The sequence below is a fragment of the Prionailurus bengalensis genome, chromosome A2 (genome assembly GCF_016509475.1).
Source record: "Prionailurus bengalensis isolate Pbe53 chromosome A2, Fcat_Pben_1.1_paternal_pri, whole genome shotgun sequence".
NCBI lineage: Eukaryota > Metazoa > Chordata > Mammalia > Carnivora > Felidae > Prionailurus > Prionailurus bengalensis.
The window spans coordinates 30029044-30043094 of NC_057348.1; the positions used below are offsets into that span (position 1 = coordinate 30029044).

General features: G+C 42.4%; 1 protein-coding gene across 4 annotated transcripts in view; it reads left to right on the forward strand.

Annotated features, from left to right (window-relative positions):
• The window catches only part of PTPRG (protein tyrosine phosphatase receptor type G), a 717269-nt gene that overhangs the window by 658584 nt on the left and 44634 nt on the right, over nt 1-14051 (forward strand). For all 4 annotated transcript variants that reach the window (XM_043587811.1, XM_043587813.1, XM_043587812.1 and 1 more), the window contains 2 exons: nt 180-271; nt 13793-13884. In XM_043587811.1, coding sequence (XP_043443746.1) covers nt 180-271; nt 13793-13884 — 184 coding nt within the window. The remainder of the gene's footprint in view (nt 1-179; nt 272-13792; nt 13885-14051) is intronic.

Below are 14051 nucleotides of genomic sequence, written 5' to 3' on the forward strand. Positions count from 1 at the left end.
GGGGGTTCTTCCAATAGACTGAATGTTGTCCTTAAATCTTGTTACTTTTCCATGGGTTTGCACTCAGTGCTGTGTGATATTTAAAGCTGCTGAAATCTGTGAAAGAAGAATTGAAAAATGAACTCAAAGTGTATTTTCTCTGGTCTCACTGTTTGCATGTTTTTCTCTTCCCTACACAGAAAATGTTTTCAGACAGCTCATTTCTATGTGGAAGATAGCAATTCACCTCGGGTGGTCCCCAATGAAAGTATCCCTATCATTCCTATTCCGGGTAAGTAAGACACCCTCTTATTTCCAATAGGCTAATTGTTTTTCTCTTCTGCTTGTACTTGTGTGTGACAGCCATGACAAAATATTATTTTCATAGCCTTTTAAAGCTTGCCCTAAGAGATCCTTAACTCAGGGTGCTTTAATGAAATCTTTGCTTCTTTACATATCTGCGGCGTGATGGAAGTCCCCTTTAAGAGGAACGAATACCTAGGAGTTAATCCACAGAATAGACTCCCGTGCAGGGAGGGGAAGTAACAGTAGACAAAAGGGAGAGCAGAGATACTGGCAAGCCACTTGGACTGAGTTTCATTTTGATAGGCAATTTGTGCTTACGTTTATTTATTATTTTTTTTTAATCACGATTTGTTGATACATTTCTCTTGCGTTTTCTCCTAAGATTCCTTGCTCTGAAAATACTTAATCTTAGCGTTGGCAGTTTGGGTTCTTAAGATTTGGGGTGGAAGTCTAGGGATACATTCTTGGTCCAGGACGTATTTCGTTTGTCCTCAGGTGAAAAGGTGAAACGCTCAGTCAGCGTGAGGGGTAGGGACTGGTGGAATGCACTGGAGTAAATCCTAACAAATGACATAAATCTTGAGGAGGTCAGGAGCCGGTTCGTTGTAACAGAGGAGACGTGGGAATTGGAGATGGCTCCCACCGTGTTTATCTGGTGTCCCTTCCTTTTTGCCAGATTTGAACTCTCTTCCTCTGGGTTTCATTACGTCCTTGTGAATATCTGTCTTTAGATCTCTCAGACATCCATCCTCCTGACGTTATATCTTTGTAAACTGAGGCACTGCTTGTAGTAGTGTCCCACACGCCTGCAGCTCCCCTCTTTCTCCAGAATGGTCTTCACCGTCGAATATCCCATGTATTGTCCTTGTTGGTGCATCGTCTCTTCCACCTACACTGAGAGCTTCATAAAGGCAAGTGGATGTCTCCTTGGTGTGAGAATAATAGCTGGCATATAGTAAGCATTCTTTAACTCTCTGAATGAATGAATAAGTGAATTAACATCAGCAGACCTTTCTTTGGGTTCTTGAAAGGCTCTATCTGCGAAGCTCAGAGGTACAGTCATTCTCTCGGTACCAAGGAATGCTTCTGTTGTTTAAAAATCTTCACGAGGTGCAGTTATGGTTGGGGATTTAATTGGACCTTTACGTGTCCATATATGTTAAGTCATTAGCTATTGTTGAGCTTGGCCGTGTTTTCTCCATTCTGGTCAGCTTCTGTCCCTAAAGCTTGTCACACAGAAACAAGGGGTAGCCGAAGAGTCTCTGGTTAAGTTCCGACTGGGTTATTTCATGGCTGCTAAACAATTCCTAGACAAACAGGACAGGTGTTGTGTCACCCTCCTTTCTTGACTGACCGTCACCCTTGGGTCTCGATGGAGGAAATTGCACTCTTGCCTTTGAGAGGAGAAGCAGCAGACAGCAAGCCTTAGTCTTCCACTTGCATGGAGTAAGTAGTTTTGTTGACACCACGGGATTTGTGCACTGGCATGTATATAATCATTTTCCTCTTGCATCACCTAGAGTACGTGTTGAACTCTGGAAAATTCCTAGGAGCCTCTCTCCCTATGAACTGATTTTCATCTGACAAACACAGCCGTTGGGTAGCTGTGCGGTTGAAATCTGTTTTAAAATTTTTTTTAATGTTTGTTACTCATTTTTGAGAGAGAGAGAGAGACAGAGCATGAGTGGGGGAGGGGCAGAGAGAGGGGGAGACACAGAATCCGAAGCAGGTTCCAGGCTCTGAGCTGTCAGCACAGAGCCTGATGTGGGGCTTGAACTCACGAACCATGAGATCACGACCTGAGCCGAAGGCAGACGTTCAACCCACTGAGCCACCCAGGCGCCCCGAAATCTGTTTTAAAAGGCTAAATCATGAGATACTTCTTGGGGCTGTTCTTCAGTTTTTATTTTATTTTCTCACTGGATAGGGAATCAGAAAATCTACAGTCCCCCCCCCGCTGCCTCCACCATGAAACCTTTGGTCAGTGCATTGACCTCTGTGAGCCTTAGTTCCCAGAAATCTGTAAAGTGAACAGGATACTTGATCTCCTTGCACTTGAGGCAGTGGTAAAAATCACACGAGATACTATGTTGTAAAAGCATTTTGGACACTATAAGCCAGAAACATCCGTTGTTGAAGCTTTCCTTCCCAAATTATGGTATTATTCATCCCAGGAGCCTTGGAGAGTGAGCGTTTGCATGGTACTCAGGTTAAGATGGTCCCAAACACTGTCCCAACTGTGTTGATGTGTCCCAAACTGGGTCCCAAACCCAGTGGGCGTGGTCTGCCACACCTTGCTCTTTGCCTTGGACTTGAGGGTGTTCCGTTCACCGGAAGCCTCACAAAATGCCATCAGTCGTGCCTGCCTTGCCACACCTCTGGGTAAGGTGTTTCACACCGGAAAGGCTTTCGAGAGTTTTCTGCCTCGTTTCCCAGCTACCTGTTGAGTCACCAAGGTAAATAGAGTAGTCCCCCTGCCCCCCTTCACCGTGGGGTATACGCCCTGCAACTCCCAGTGGATGCCCGGAACTGCAGATCTCCTCAAACCCTATATATACTGTTTTTTCCTACACATACATAGCTGTGATAAAGTTTAATTTATAAATCAGGCATAGGAAGAGATGAACAATAGTAACTGATAATAAAATAGGACAGCTATCACAATACACTGTAATAAGGGTTAGGCGGTCTCTCTCAAAATACTCTGCGCTACTCACCGTCCTTGTGATGGTGTGAGCTGATAAAATACCTGTGTGACGAGACGAAGCGAGGTGAATGACCTCGAATTCCGCTACTACTGTCCTTCTAACCAGACCTCAGGAGAAGGATCACCTGCTTCTGGACCACGGCCGATGGCAGGTAACAAACCTCGAATGAGGGGGCACTTCTGTACTCAGAACCCGAGGGCGTTTTTTAACTGGGAGTTTTTCCTGATTCATACTGGTAGTGTAAGTACATGGGATGAAAATTGCTTTAGATTCTCCACTGGTTGAGAAATCCATGGAGGTCAGTGCTACCTCACTTGACGTAGGAAACGCATCCTTGAGGAGCTGGAACACCTCTGTACAAATGAATTAGTTTAAATCTGCAGGGCGGTGTGATGGTGAAGGACCTGGAGAACCCGAGAGTGAGACCAGTCTTTCTGTTTTCACAGACCACACAGCCTTCCCTGGTCACATGCCAATACAGATCAACGCGTGTCTGTCTCCCTTAACTGGGAAAGAGTTATTTTACATAACCTTTCTTGAAAGAGTTTTTAAGTTAATCACATTCTCTAATTTTCCTTAAACAAAACCCCCACTGTTCCGTTGAGTAGTTATATTTGTAAAATATTTTGTAATTTATGATTCACGCTAACAATCCATTATTCTGTTTATTCTTATGGTTTCTTCTGGTTATTAGCATACAACTGTGTCCTGCGTAAGAAATTCAATGTAAGAAAAACGCAGTTTTTAACAAATTCGTGAGTTATTTTCACTCTGATGAAGCTTTCAACCCAACTTTTCCCTAGTGGAGACCCCCATGGGGTCATTCCGAATGGTTTACCCTAGGAATTATCTCATCGTTCATATTTCCAAAAATAGTAGGATATTTATAGAACTCATATGGAATGTTTGTTCTCCCCCAGTAGACCTGTTAGATTTTCTTCTTGTTCAAAACCTAATAACAGGACGACTGGCCCTCTGATTTACGAACTTTATCACCTGAACTCCTTATGTCCTATAACTGATTATTTAAAAAATGAGTTTTGCAGATATTTTCCAGGTACTGGTTTTTCCAGTATTTCCGGGGGCACCTGGGTAGCTCAGTAGGTTCAGCGATCAACTCTTCATTTCAGCTCAGGTCATGATGTCATGGTTCGTAAGATCGAGCCCTTGCTGGCCTGAGGGCTGACAGCATGGAGCCTGCTTGGGATTCTCTCTCTCTCTCTCTCTCTCTCTCTCTCTCTCTCTCTCTCTGTGCTCCCCCCCCTTCTCTCTCTGCCCCTCTCCCACTCACACTCTTTCTCTAAATAAACTTAAATTTATTTATTTGTTTACTTATTGATTTATTTCCAGGCAAACACTATAGTAAACTGAGCCATTATACTGGTTAAAAACGCATGCCACAGGGTTCGATTGAAAAGCCATCAGGCACCAAACTGTTACAAAATAAAATTTGTGGGTCAGCACTGTAGACTATGGAATGAGGTCTGCTCCTAGAACTTCCTTTACATTGAACCTCTTTAAGAAACCATCATCACATGGGGCGCCTGGGTGGCTCAGTCAGTTAAGGGTCCCGACTTCAGCTCAGGTCGTGATCTCATGGTCAGTGAGTTCGAGCCCCGCATCCGGCACTGTGCTGACAGCTCAGAGCCTGGAGCCTGCTTCGAATTCTGTGTCTCCCTCTCTCTCTGCCCCTCCCCCGCTCATGTTCTGTCTCTCTCTGTTTCTTAAAAAAATGAATAAACTTTAAAAAAAAAATTTTTTTTAATTCATCATCATGTAACGTGTATTGAGCATTTACTGACAACATGGTTTATTTTCACTGCAATCCTAGAGAGACCAGTGCCATTGATATCCTTCCCTTAGAGATGAGGAAACTGAGGCTCAGAGACACTGTTAATTCGCTCAAGGTTACACAGAGTTAGCATTGGAATGCATTGGAGTCAGCATTGGAATCGGCTGTGTGGCTTCAAAGGACAGATGCCTAGAAAAGGCTCCACCCCTGTTGGCATGTTCTTCTGACAGTTCTGATCTCTCAAGACTTCAGGCTCCTCATTTGGATGTTGCTTCATGAAATCAAGGCCTTTTCACATATTCATGTGTAGTTTTTCTGAGCTCTTGATCCTTATCTTCTTTCACCAGCACTGGCCATTTGCTTCTCCATTAAGTTCTCCTTCATCCCCCTGAACAGTTTCATTATTTTGCTGAAGTTTCTTCCATATCAAAAACTCATCTGCACTTTTGTCCTGTAGTCATTTCTATTTTCTTCCTATGAAAAAGACACTCCAGGGGCGCCTGGGTGGCGCAGTCGGTTAAGCGTCCGACTTCAGCCGGGTCACGATCTCGCGGTCCGTGAGTTCGAGCCCCGCGTCGGGCTCTGGGCTGATGGCTCGGAGCCTGGAGCCTGTTTCCGATTCTGTGTCTCCCTCTGTCTCTCTGCCCCTCCCCCGTTCATGCTCTGTCTCTCTCTGTCCCAAAAATAAATAAATGTTGAAAAAAAAAAATTTAAAAAAGAAAAAGACACTCCACCCACTGATACCTCCACTCCCTGTGCAAAAAGAGGCCTGTGTGTTTTAATGACTTGGGGAGAAATTCACAAATAGATTCAAACTTTTGGATGAATCTGCTGTGGTTAAAATTCATAAAGAGTTCTGGCCTTTAAATCCCAAAGCGTAAGTGGGATCACTAAGTTACACTAACTTTGTGAGAAGTATTACAAAATAGGCAAATGGTTAAGGAAAGCTTTGCTAATTGATAATCATCCCTGGGAGATAGCCATTTATAGGACTTTTTGAAGAATTCTGAGTTATTGTACTCATCTCATTGAAATTTTAGGAGTTTAGAATCTTCAGTGTGTTCTTCTGATTTAACATAGCAAAGATAGTCTCGTAAGGATGAAGGCATTTTTTCCTGATCTCCCCTGGACTTCTGTACAACATGGAAATGCTACAGAATGTGAATATGGTGGCTAAGGTGGGTTAGCATTAGAAAGCCCTCCTCTAGGGGCGCCTGGGTGGCCTAATCGGTTAAGTGTCTGACTCTTAATTTCAGCTCAGGTCATGATCTCACAGTTTGTGAGATTGAGCCGCATGTCAGGCTCTGTACTGAGCACAGACCCTGCTTGGCAATCTCTCCCTCTCTCTGCCCTTCTCCCACATGCACAAGCGCGCACTTGCTCTCTCTCTCAAACATTAATAAAAAACGGGCACCTGGGTGGCTCAGTCAGTTGAGCATCTGACTTCAGCTCAGGGCATGATCTCATGGTCTGTGAGTTCGAGTCCCACATCAGGCTCTGTGCTGACAGCTCAGAGCCTGGAGCCTGCTTCCGATTCTGTGTCTCCCTCTCTCTCTGCCTCTCCCCTGCTCATGCTCTGTTTCTCTCTGTCTCAAAAATAAATAAAAACATTAAAAAAATTTTTTTAAACATTAATAAAAAACAACAAAAACTCCTCTAATGCAAGAGTATCCAACATGAAAGAAATTAAGGAAGTGTTTTGTTTTTTTTTTAAGTGTATTTATTTTAGGAGAAAGAGAGCAGGGGAGAGGCAGAGAGAGAGGGAAAGAGAGAATCCTAAGCAGGCTCCATGCTAACAAGACAGAGCCCAACTCAGGGCTCGACCCCATGAACCACGATCATGACCTGAGCCAAGATCAAGAGTCGGTCACTTAACCAACTGAACCACCCATGTGCCCCAGAAGTGTTTTTGAAGTTATGTTCCAGTCACTACAGAAGTGTCATCAATTCTTTCATCAGGAAAATTGGAATTATAGTGCCTATTCCATATATGATATTTGGGAAAAGTGGTTGGTTTGTTGGCCATTTGGTTGGTTTTCCAGGTAGGCTGAACTCTGACTTGTGCAGAATGAAAGGGGCGTTGACTCTTGGGGCACCTGGGTGGCTCAGTCAGTTGAGTGTCGTCCAACTCTTGATTTTGGCTCAGGTCATGATCTCACTGGTCATGAGTCAAACCCCACATTGGGCTCTGCACTGGTAGCTCAGAGACTGCTTGGGATTCTCTGTCTCCTCTCTCTCTCTCTGCCCCTCCCCCACTCACGCTTGCTCTGGCATGCACTTATTCTCTCTCTCTCTCTCTCTCTCTCTCTCTCTCTCTCTCTCTCTCAAAAACAAACTTTAAAAAAAGGGGGAAGCTTTGACTCAGTATTTTTTTTTCACTAATTGTTTTCCAATATCGAATGGTTCTCCATTGTCACCCTGGGAGAGTTAAGCATAATAGAATGCAGTAACTTAGCTGTCCGTCCTCTCAAAATGCTTTCTCAGGTAGTTACTTCTAAGACATTTTTAAGATACTAAAGTGATCGATCACACATTTCCATTAAGATCCATATTATCCTTAACCTCTGCAACTACTTTTAAAAATCTAGAGTTTCCAATCTTGAGATACTCCTTTTTAATGACAAACTTCAATAATATTTTCATTGCAGCTATTGAAGTGTTACGTACATACGTCATCTGTAATTTATTTCCACTGTATTGCATTATTCTTTTAGACTTTCTTTACATTATAGCTTTTTAAAATCAAAACATACTTCATTAAATTAACCTGATTAGAGAGAATGTTGTAAGGGCTTTTCCAAATCTGCATATTGTCAAGCACAAATGTCCTTAGAAATGCGTTTTTTTCTGGAAATTAGAACATCCAACTTGCTAATAAGAGCATTAGAAAACAAAATGTTGCTGCTAACCAGTAGCTTGGAAATCCAGAAATGATTCATGCCTTTCCAGCAGTTAAAATACATCTTAATAATTTGAAGGTCACTTGCTACAGCAGGGTGCCAGCATATAAAGGGATTTTAAACATGCAGTTTAAAACCCTTGGGATTAAACCAACCTTGTTGGCATATTTTATTTATACAGAGATTATCTCCAAAGGAGATTCATTGGTCTTTTGACTATAATGAAGCCTTTTCTTTATTGACTTCATTGTGTCATAAATGAAAAGAGATTTCTTTTTATGGCAGGAAATAAAATGTTCCAATCTCTGCAACACTCCTTGCATCCAAAGAGTCTGATTTAGACAAAAATCTATTTGTTGTGCTCTAACTCGGAAACTAAAATTGCAGTAATGTTCCTTTATTTCATGTTTGCTTTATCTTCCTAAGTGGACACAGAGGTATTACCAAGTGCAGACAGAGACCCGAACTTGGCTTCTGGGAACTGAGAGCACAGACACAAGAAGGGACTGAGTTGTTCCTGAAATCCGGGACTGTCCACTAGAGAGGTGGTTGACAATCCTGTTGTGGGACTTGGGGGACCTGGGGTAAGGTCTGAGCAGGAGTGACTTGATCCAGTGACTCTGCTGGGGCTTTATAGGTTCTTCTTATAAATTTGCCAGAGGACAGATTGGGTTGGGATTTGCCATAGGGTTGCAGGAACTTGAATGGATTAAACAAACTTCACTGAGATTGGTGGCAGAGTAGGTGACATAAGGCCCTCTGGAATGTTCATTGTAATTCTTTATGTACCCACACCCTGCCAGTACGGTATTTTCTAAAATAGACGTTAAGCCAGTTGACCCCAGCACTGAGCGTCTTGGCAGGAAGGTAAACACTACAACACTTTTTTTTTTTTACTTGACATCATCAAGGTGACCAGAATATTAGTGTGAATTCTCCAGGTTTACGGAAGCTTACTCTTCAAGCCAAAGTGTATCATTTCATTCATTATAAGTCAAAGTTTCTTTAAAATGCATTATTGTGGTTTTCTGCCCTCTAGCCGTGTACGTTCAATTGAAGGTCGAGAGACTTGAAATAAGGTAGAAGAGATGAGACTTTGGAGTTGGCCTGGGCCCCACCAGTTGATAATGACAGTGGACATTGGCCAAGCTCTTTGGTCTCTTGTAGTCAGTTTGCCTGTCTATAAAATGGGTAATCACCCCCAGAAATCATAGGGCTGTGCATATAAAGCAATTCGCACCCAACAATAAATGAGTTACGAAGCATTTAGTAAATGCCAAGCACTCATCTTTTTGTAACACTATGAGTTAGGTAGTTATTCGCATTTCACAGATGAGGAAAAAGAACCGCAGAGAGTTTGAAGTACCACCACCAGGCCATCTTGCTCTGGCCACCATTTCCCCCAGGTGCCTGATACACGCAGAATGCTTTCCATCATCAGTAACCGAGAAGAAGGACGCTACACAATCTTACCGAGTTACAGGCTAAATACCCTGCCACAGAGCTGCTGCCTGAGCCCTGTCTGCAGCACCTCCCTGTGGCTGATGTTCAGTTCAAGAAGTCTTGGCTACTGACTTTTTCTTTCTTTTTTCAAAATGTTTGTTTATTTACTTGTGCGAAGACAGACAAGAAAGTGAAGTTTTTCCCTTTTTGTGTATCTGTTATTCCTGAAGAATAAGAGAAGGCAGACTAAGATTATGAAAGTAGCTTAGAACCATACACCAATGTAAGGGTGATTTCCCACTAATGGCTCCAAAGATGCAAGTACAACAGAGACATAACTAGATTTGGAAGTAGCCTCTCTCTGTGTTCCGTGTGTTCTTTGTTCCTTACAGTGTTGTATTCAAGGTCAACAGTCTTGAGTCTTCCAATGCTCTGCTTTGGGTACCTACAAACCAGACACCAATTCCAGGCTTCCTCAGAAGTGGTACATGAGGATGTTTCGTTGTGGACTGCCCAAAATAAAAGGTCTCTTGTATATGAAGTTTAATTCCAGCCACCAAAGGCCGAAATCTTGGAACAAAGTATAAATAGTAATATCGCATAACAATCTCACCCTTAAGGTGCTGATTCTCAGCTGACTGTACCAAGCACTTTATAACAGGACGATTTAATGATAAAAGCAGTACTCTCATTTTTGCTGAATTTAAATCTTCGCTATATGAAAATTCTATAAGTAAATAGGAGGAGGAGAAAAAAGGGAAGCAAACCACAGAGACTTTTTTTTTTTTTTTAAGTTTATTTCTTTGGAGAGAGGGAGAGAGAGGGAGAATCCCAAGCAGGCTCTTTGCCGTCAGGGCAAAGCCCACGCGGGGCTTGATCTCACGAACCATGAGAACCTGAGCCAAAATCAAGAGTCAGATGCTTAACCAACTAAGCCACCCAGGTGCCCCAGTAGACTGTTAACTATAGAGAACAAACCAAAGGTTGACGGAGGGAGGTGGGCAAGGCCTGAGCTAGGTGTATGATGGATATTAAGGATGGCGCTTGCGTGTTACAGGTGAGTGATGAATCACTAAATTCTCCTCCAGAGGCCAATATTACCCTATATGTTAACTAACTGGAACTTAAAAACTTGAAACAAAAAACGCTGGCACAAAATTTAAACATAACATTTTATCCAAGGGACTCTAATTAAACCAAGATACTCGGTTTAACTCCTTGTTCTTCCTTGAAATTGGAGAATGTAGACAAGTTAGGTATCACAGCACATAGGAGAAAGAGCTTTGCATTCAGTGCACCAGGGTTCAGATCTCAGCTCTGCCTACTGAGTTATCGGTCGCTTTGGACATGTTGCTTCCGTTACCTCCTGTGTAACGTGAGGATAACAATGTCCCCTTCACGTAGTTCTGGTAAAGGTAAATGTACTGGAAGCATTTAGCACAGTCCCTGGTAACCAGTCTAGGGCTTAATAAACAGTGATTCTGTTTTCATTATACCCACTCTATCTTGAGACCGTTTTATTATATATCCTAACAATCTCCCATCTAACCTGGAGGTCAAACCTCCTCCCTTTGATGCCAGCTCATAGTTTTCTTTATCAGCACTACATCGGTAACATTTATTTTTGCCTGAGTCATCAAACCCCTCCCTTTTATGGCACTTGGAGTCTTCACCATGTAATTACAAGCTGTTCTTGCCCGCACCTGCTTACGTTCATTGCTTCTCCAACACAAATGTGCCCTTGGGCGGAGACCATCTCCTTAATGTCCGGCCGAGTCCTGGGTGCTCAGGAAATGCCTCCTCCAGTGGTTTCCCATTCACTCGGACCATATACACAGACAGCAGCCATCTCTCTTGACCTTGGATCCGCGACCCGCTTCCCCTGCCATGGTCCAGCTTTTAGTTAATCTTTCTGAGCTTATTTTCCCAACTGTGAGATGGGTAGGAAAATAGCCTCTATCTCCCAGGGTTGTTGAGAGGATTTGAGTACATGTTAATGCACCTAAAGGGCATAGAAAAGTGCCTCGTCCATAGTTAGTGCTGCTAATGTCCTCTGCGTTCAGCAATGGAACATACTTCGGTGAGAAAGCATCTTTCATATGGATGACCTCTAACACCACAGGGTTTTTCCAGATAAAAGCTGAGATCAGGTCTATGCTGCTGTCCTAATTGCTTGGCCTTCTGCTAGTTACGGTAATTTTCTAATTACCTGGTTCTTGCTGAGAGAAATTTAAGAGGAAAACTATTAGGACTTTGAATTAGTCATAGCCTTATATTCATCGTAATATTGACCAAAAAAAGATTTATGACCCTTCAGCTTCATTTATCTTGATTGAAAGACAAATACCATGTTACCTGGGTAGCTGGTGGTGGTCCGTGCTGAGCGTGTGTAGGTGTGTGTGGGTGTGTGTGTGTGTGTGTGTGTGTGTGTGTGCGCCTGCCTGTTGGTAGTTTCATGACGTTACTGGTGGTGCCTGGAAATGCAGAGGGGTGTGGTTACACTTCCTTGGATGAAGAAGCTAATTGGAGACACTAGTGAGTCATATATTTCCATGATTATCATACTGAGCTCTGCTGGATTTCTCCTGCATCTAGCCACGGGGGAGAGCAGGCAGACTGATTGCTGAGCACGTATGGCATTAGCTTGAATACTATACCTGAGCAATTGGCAGAAAAGAAAAAAATGATAGTTACCCTAAAAGCATTTTTTTTTAATGACTTGAGGTGGGCTTTGGCCTTTGAAATGCTGTGGGTTTTGCCCTTTTTTGTTTTTTGACTCTGCAGAGTAAAAGAGCTCTAAAGCTGACCTGTGGTTTTTTCTTTCTTTAAACTACAGTCCCTGTGCCCCGTAAATGTATTGGAATTCTAAAATTCTAAGCTATCATGGGATAAATGTTGCCCTCAGCCTATTGTGCTGTTAATGATGTCCCCCTCGGAAAGGGGTGTCTTTGGGTTTCTAAATAAAGTGGGAGGCTGCATTCTATAGTGTTCGCAGGGTTACGTTGTATCTCATGTCGCTCCTTTTGCCCCTTGTCCAAAGATGAGTGTCTTTGGGTTAATCTTCTTGAGACTCCGGTTTTGTACATATTAACCCTTCAGCCTCAGCTTAATTTCTCTGCCACTTGATCTTAATTGTAGAATTTGCTTACTCCTAAACATTTGAAGGGAAGTCAGTCAGATAATTTTGGAAATTTTTCTTGAACTGTGCATTCTGCTCAATATTCTGGAGAAACGTTTTGGCTCTGCTTACTTTGTTAATGCTGGTTACATCATTATGGGAGCTATAGATTTCTTGGGCGTGCAAAATGATTGCATATTCATGAACATCTTCAATCCTGAAATATTTGTAAATAACTTGGCAATTTTTTTCATAAGGTGGCCTATTAAAATGATTAGGTCTTTAATTGTTCACACAGAAAGAATTTGTGCTTACAGGGCACCACCTATTTGATAAATAATGTGTCTATGTGAAGCAATTTGGATTATGAACATATAAGTCACCTTCCTTAAACAAAGTATAAGAGATGCTATTTTCCACTTAAGAATGATTCAAGTTTGAAAATGTCAATAGATGCAAAAAGCCACCCTGGAGCTTTGCTCTCTCGAGAGAAAGTAGAGAAGGAATGACATAGTCAATGTTAACTGTCACCAGATGAAGAGAAATCAGATTGTCAGGCCTGGATCTATAACATTCTTGCCAAAGTAGGACCTCATTTACACATACAGATCTTCATACCCTTTGCTAAGAAAAGCATCTGTGGCAGTTTAGATGTTTGTGCGTTTGCCAAAGATCTTTCACTCTGAATAAAGTAAATGTCATGTCTGTTGTTTATCTCAAATTCAGCAGAGTATTTTTAAAAGGAAATATTTGCGGGGGAGGGTCGAGGGAAGGAGGTTGGGGAGCTCCAGTTAGTGGGGTGTGGCAGTTTTACGGCCAGTACTCAAGTATCAGGCTGGATCTGGACAAAGCAGCTTAAAACACACTTTGGGCTCGTATAGCCGAAAGCGTCCCTCTGAAGTGACAACGTTGCAGTAAATTGGAAAGTGGAGTCTTCCTGAATCTCTACCTAGTCTGTCAACACCCAAAAAATCCAGTTAATTCAGTCAAACTGATTATTTGGCATCGTGTAGACACAGCTGTCTTGAACTCAAATTTTGAACATTTAAACATAGATGGCATTGTACCCGAAGCCAGCTGGTACAATGGCATCGATCTGTAATTGTGTATAAAGATTGCTTCGACTTGAGAGATGCTCCAAGTTCAAGCTGGACCCCACTGCAGAGCAATTTTTGAGAAATCTTAGGTTGTGATAAAATTTCTTGACAAATGAGGTACCTTAGGTAGGTTCAGACTTTCAGTTGAGAGTATGGTGCGGTCGTTTAACTATGTAAATTGCCTAAAACATTTAAAAAAAAAAAGTAATTCCCTACGTACTTGAAAAGGAAACAAACCTGTATTTAACCTTGCTTCTCGACATTCAAAACCATGAGATAGAAATGTAAAATACATCCTGAGACTCTTCTTGAGGACCTCTACTTCAGGTGACCGAATTACAGCACTCTTTGCAAAAGTCAAATGTTTGTCTTTAATAATCCCTTGTCCGTGTTACTTGTTTTATTGAAGTGTATTCTGTGTGACTCTGAATATCATTTTATCCCCACAGATGACATGGAAGCCATTCCTGTCAAACAGTTTGTTAAACACATCGGTGAGCTGTATTCTAATAACCAGCATGGGTTCTCCGAGGATTTTGAGGTAGGTTTCGAGACTGAAAAGTAACTTCCGGAGACCCAACCCTTACTGTGTGAGGCTTGTTAGAAACTCGAGCTGAGTTCATTCTGGCATAACAAAACAATGGTGGGAAAAGTGGAGACCGGTTTTCTGCTGCTGCTGCTGCTTTTCTGCGTCACGCTTACAACTGT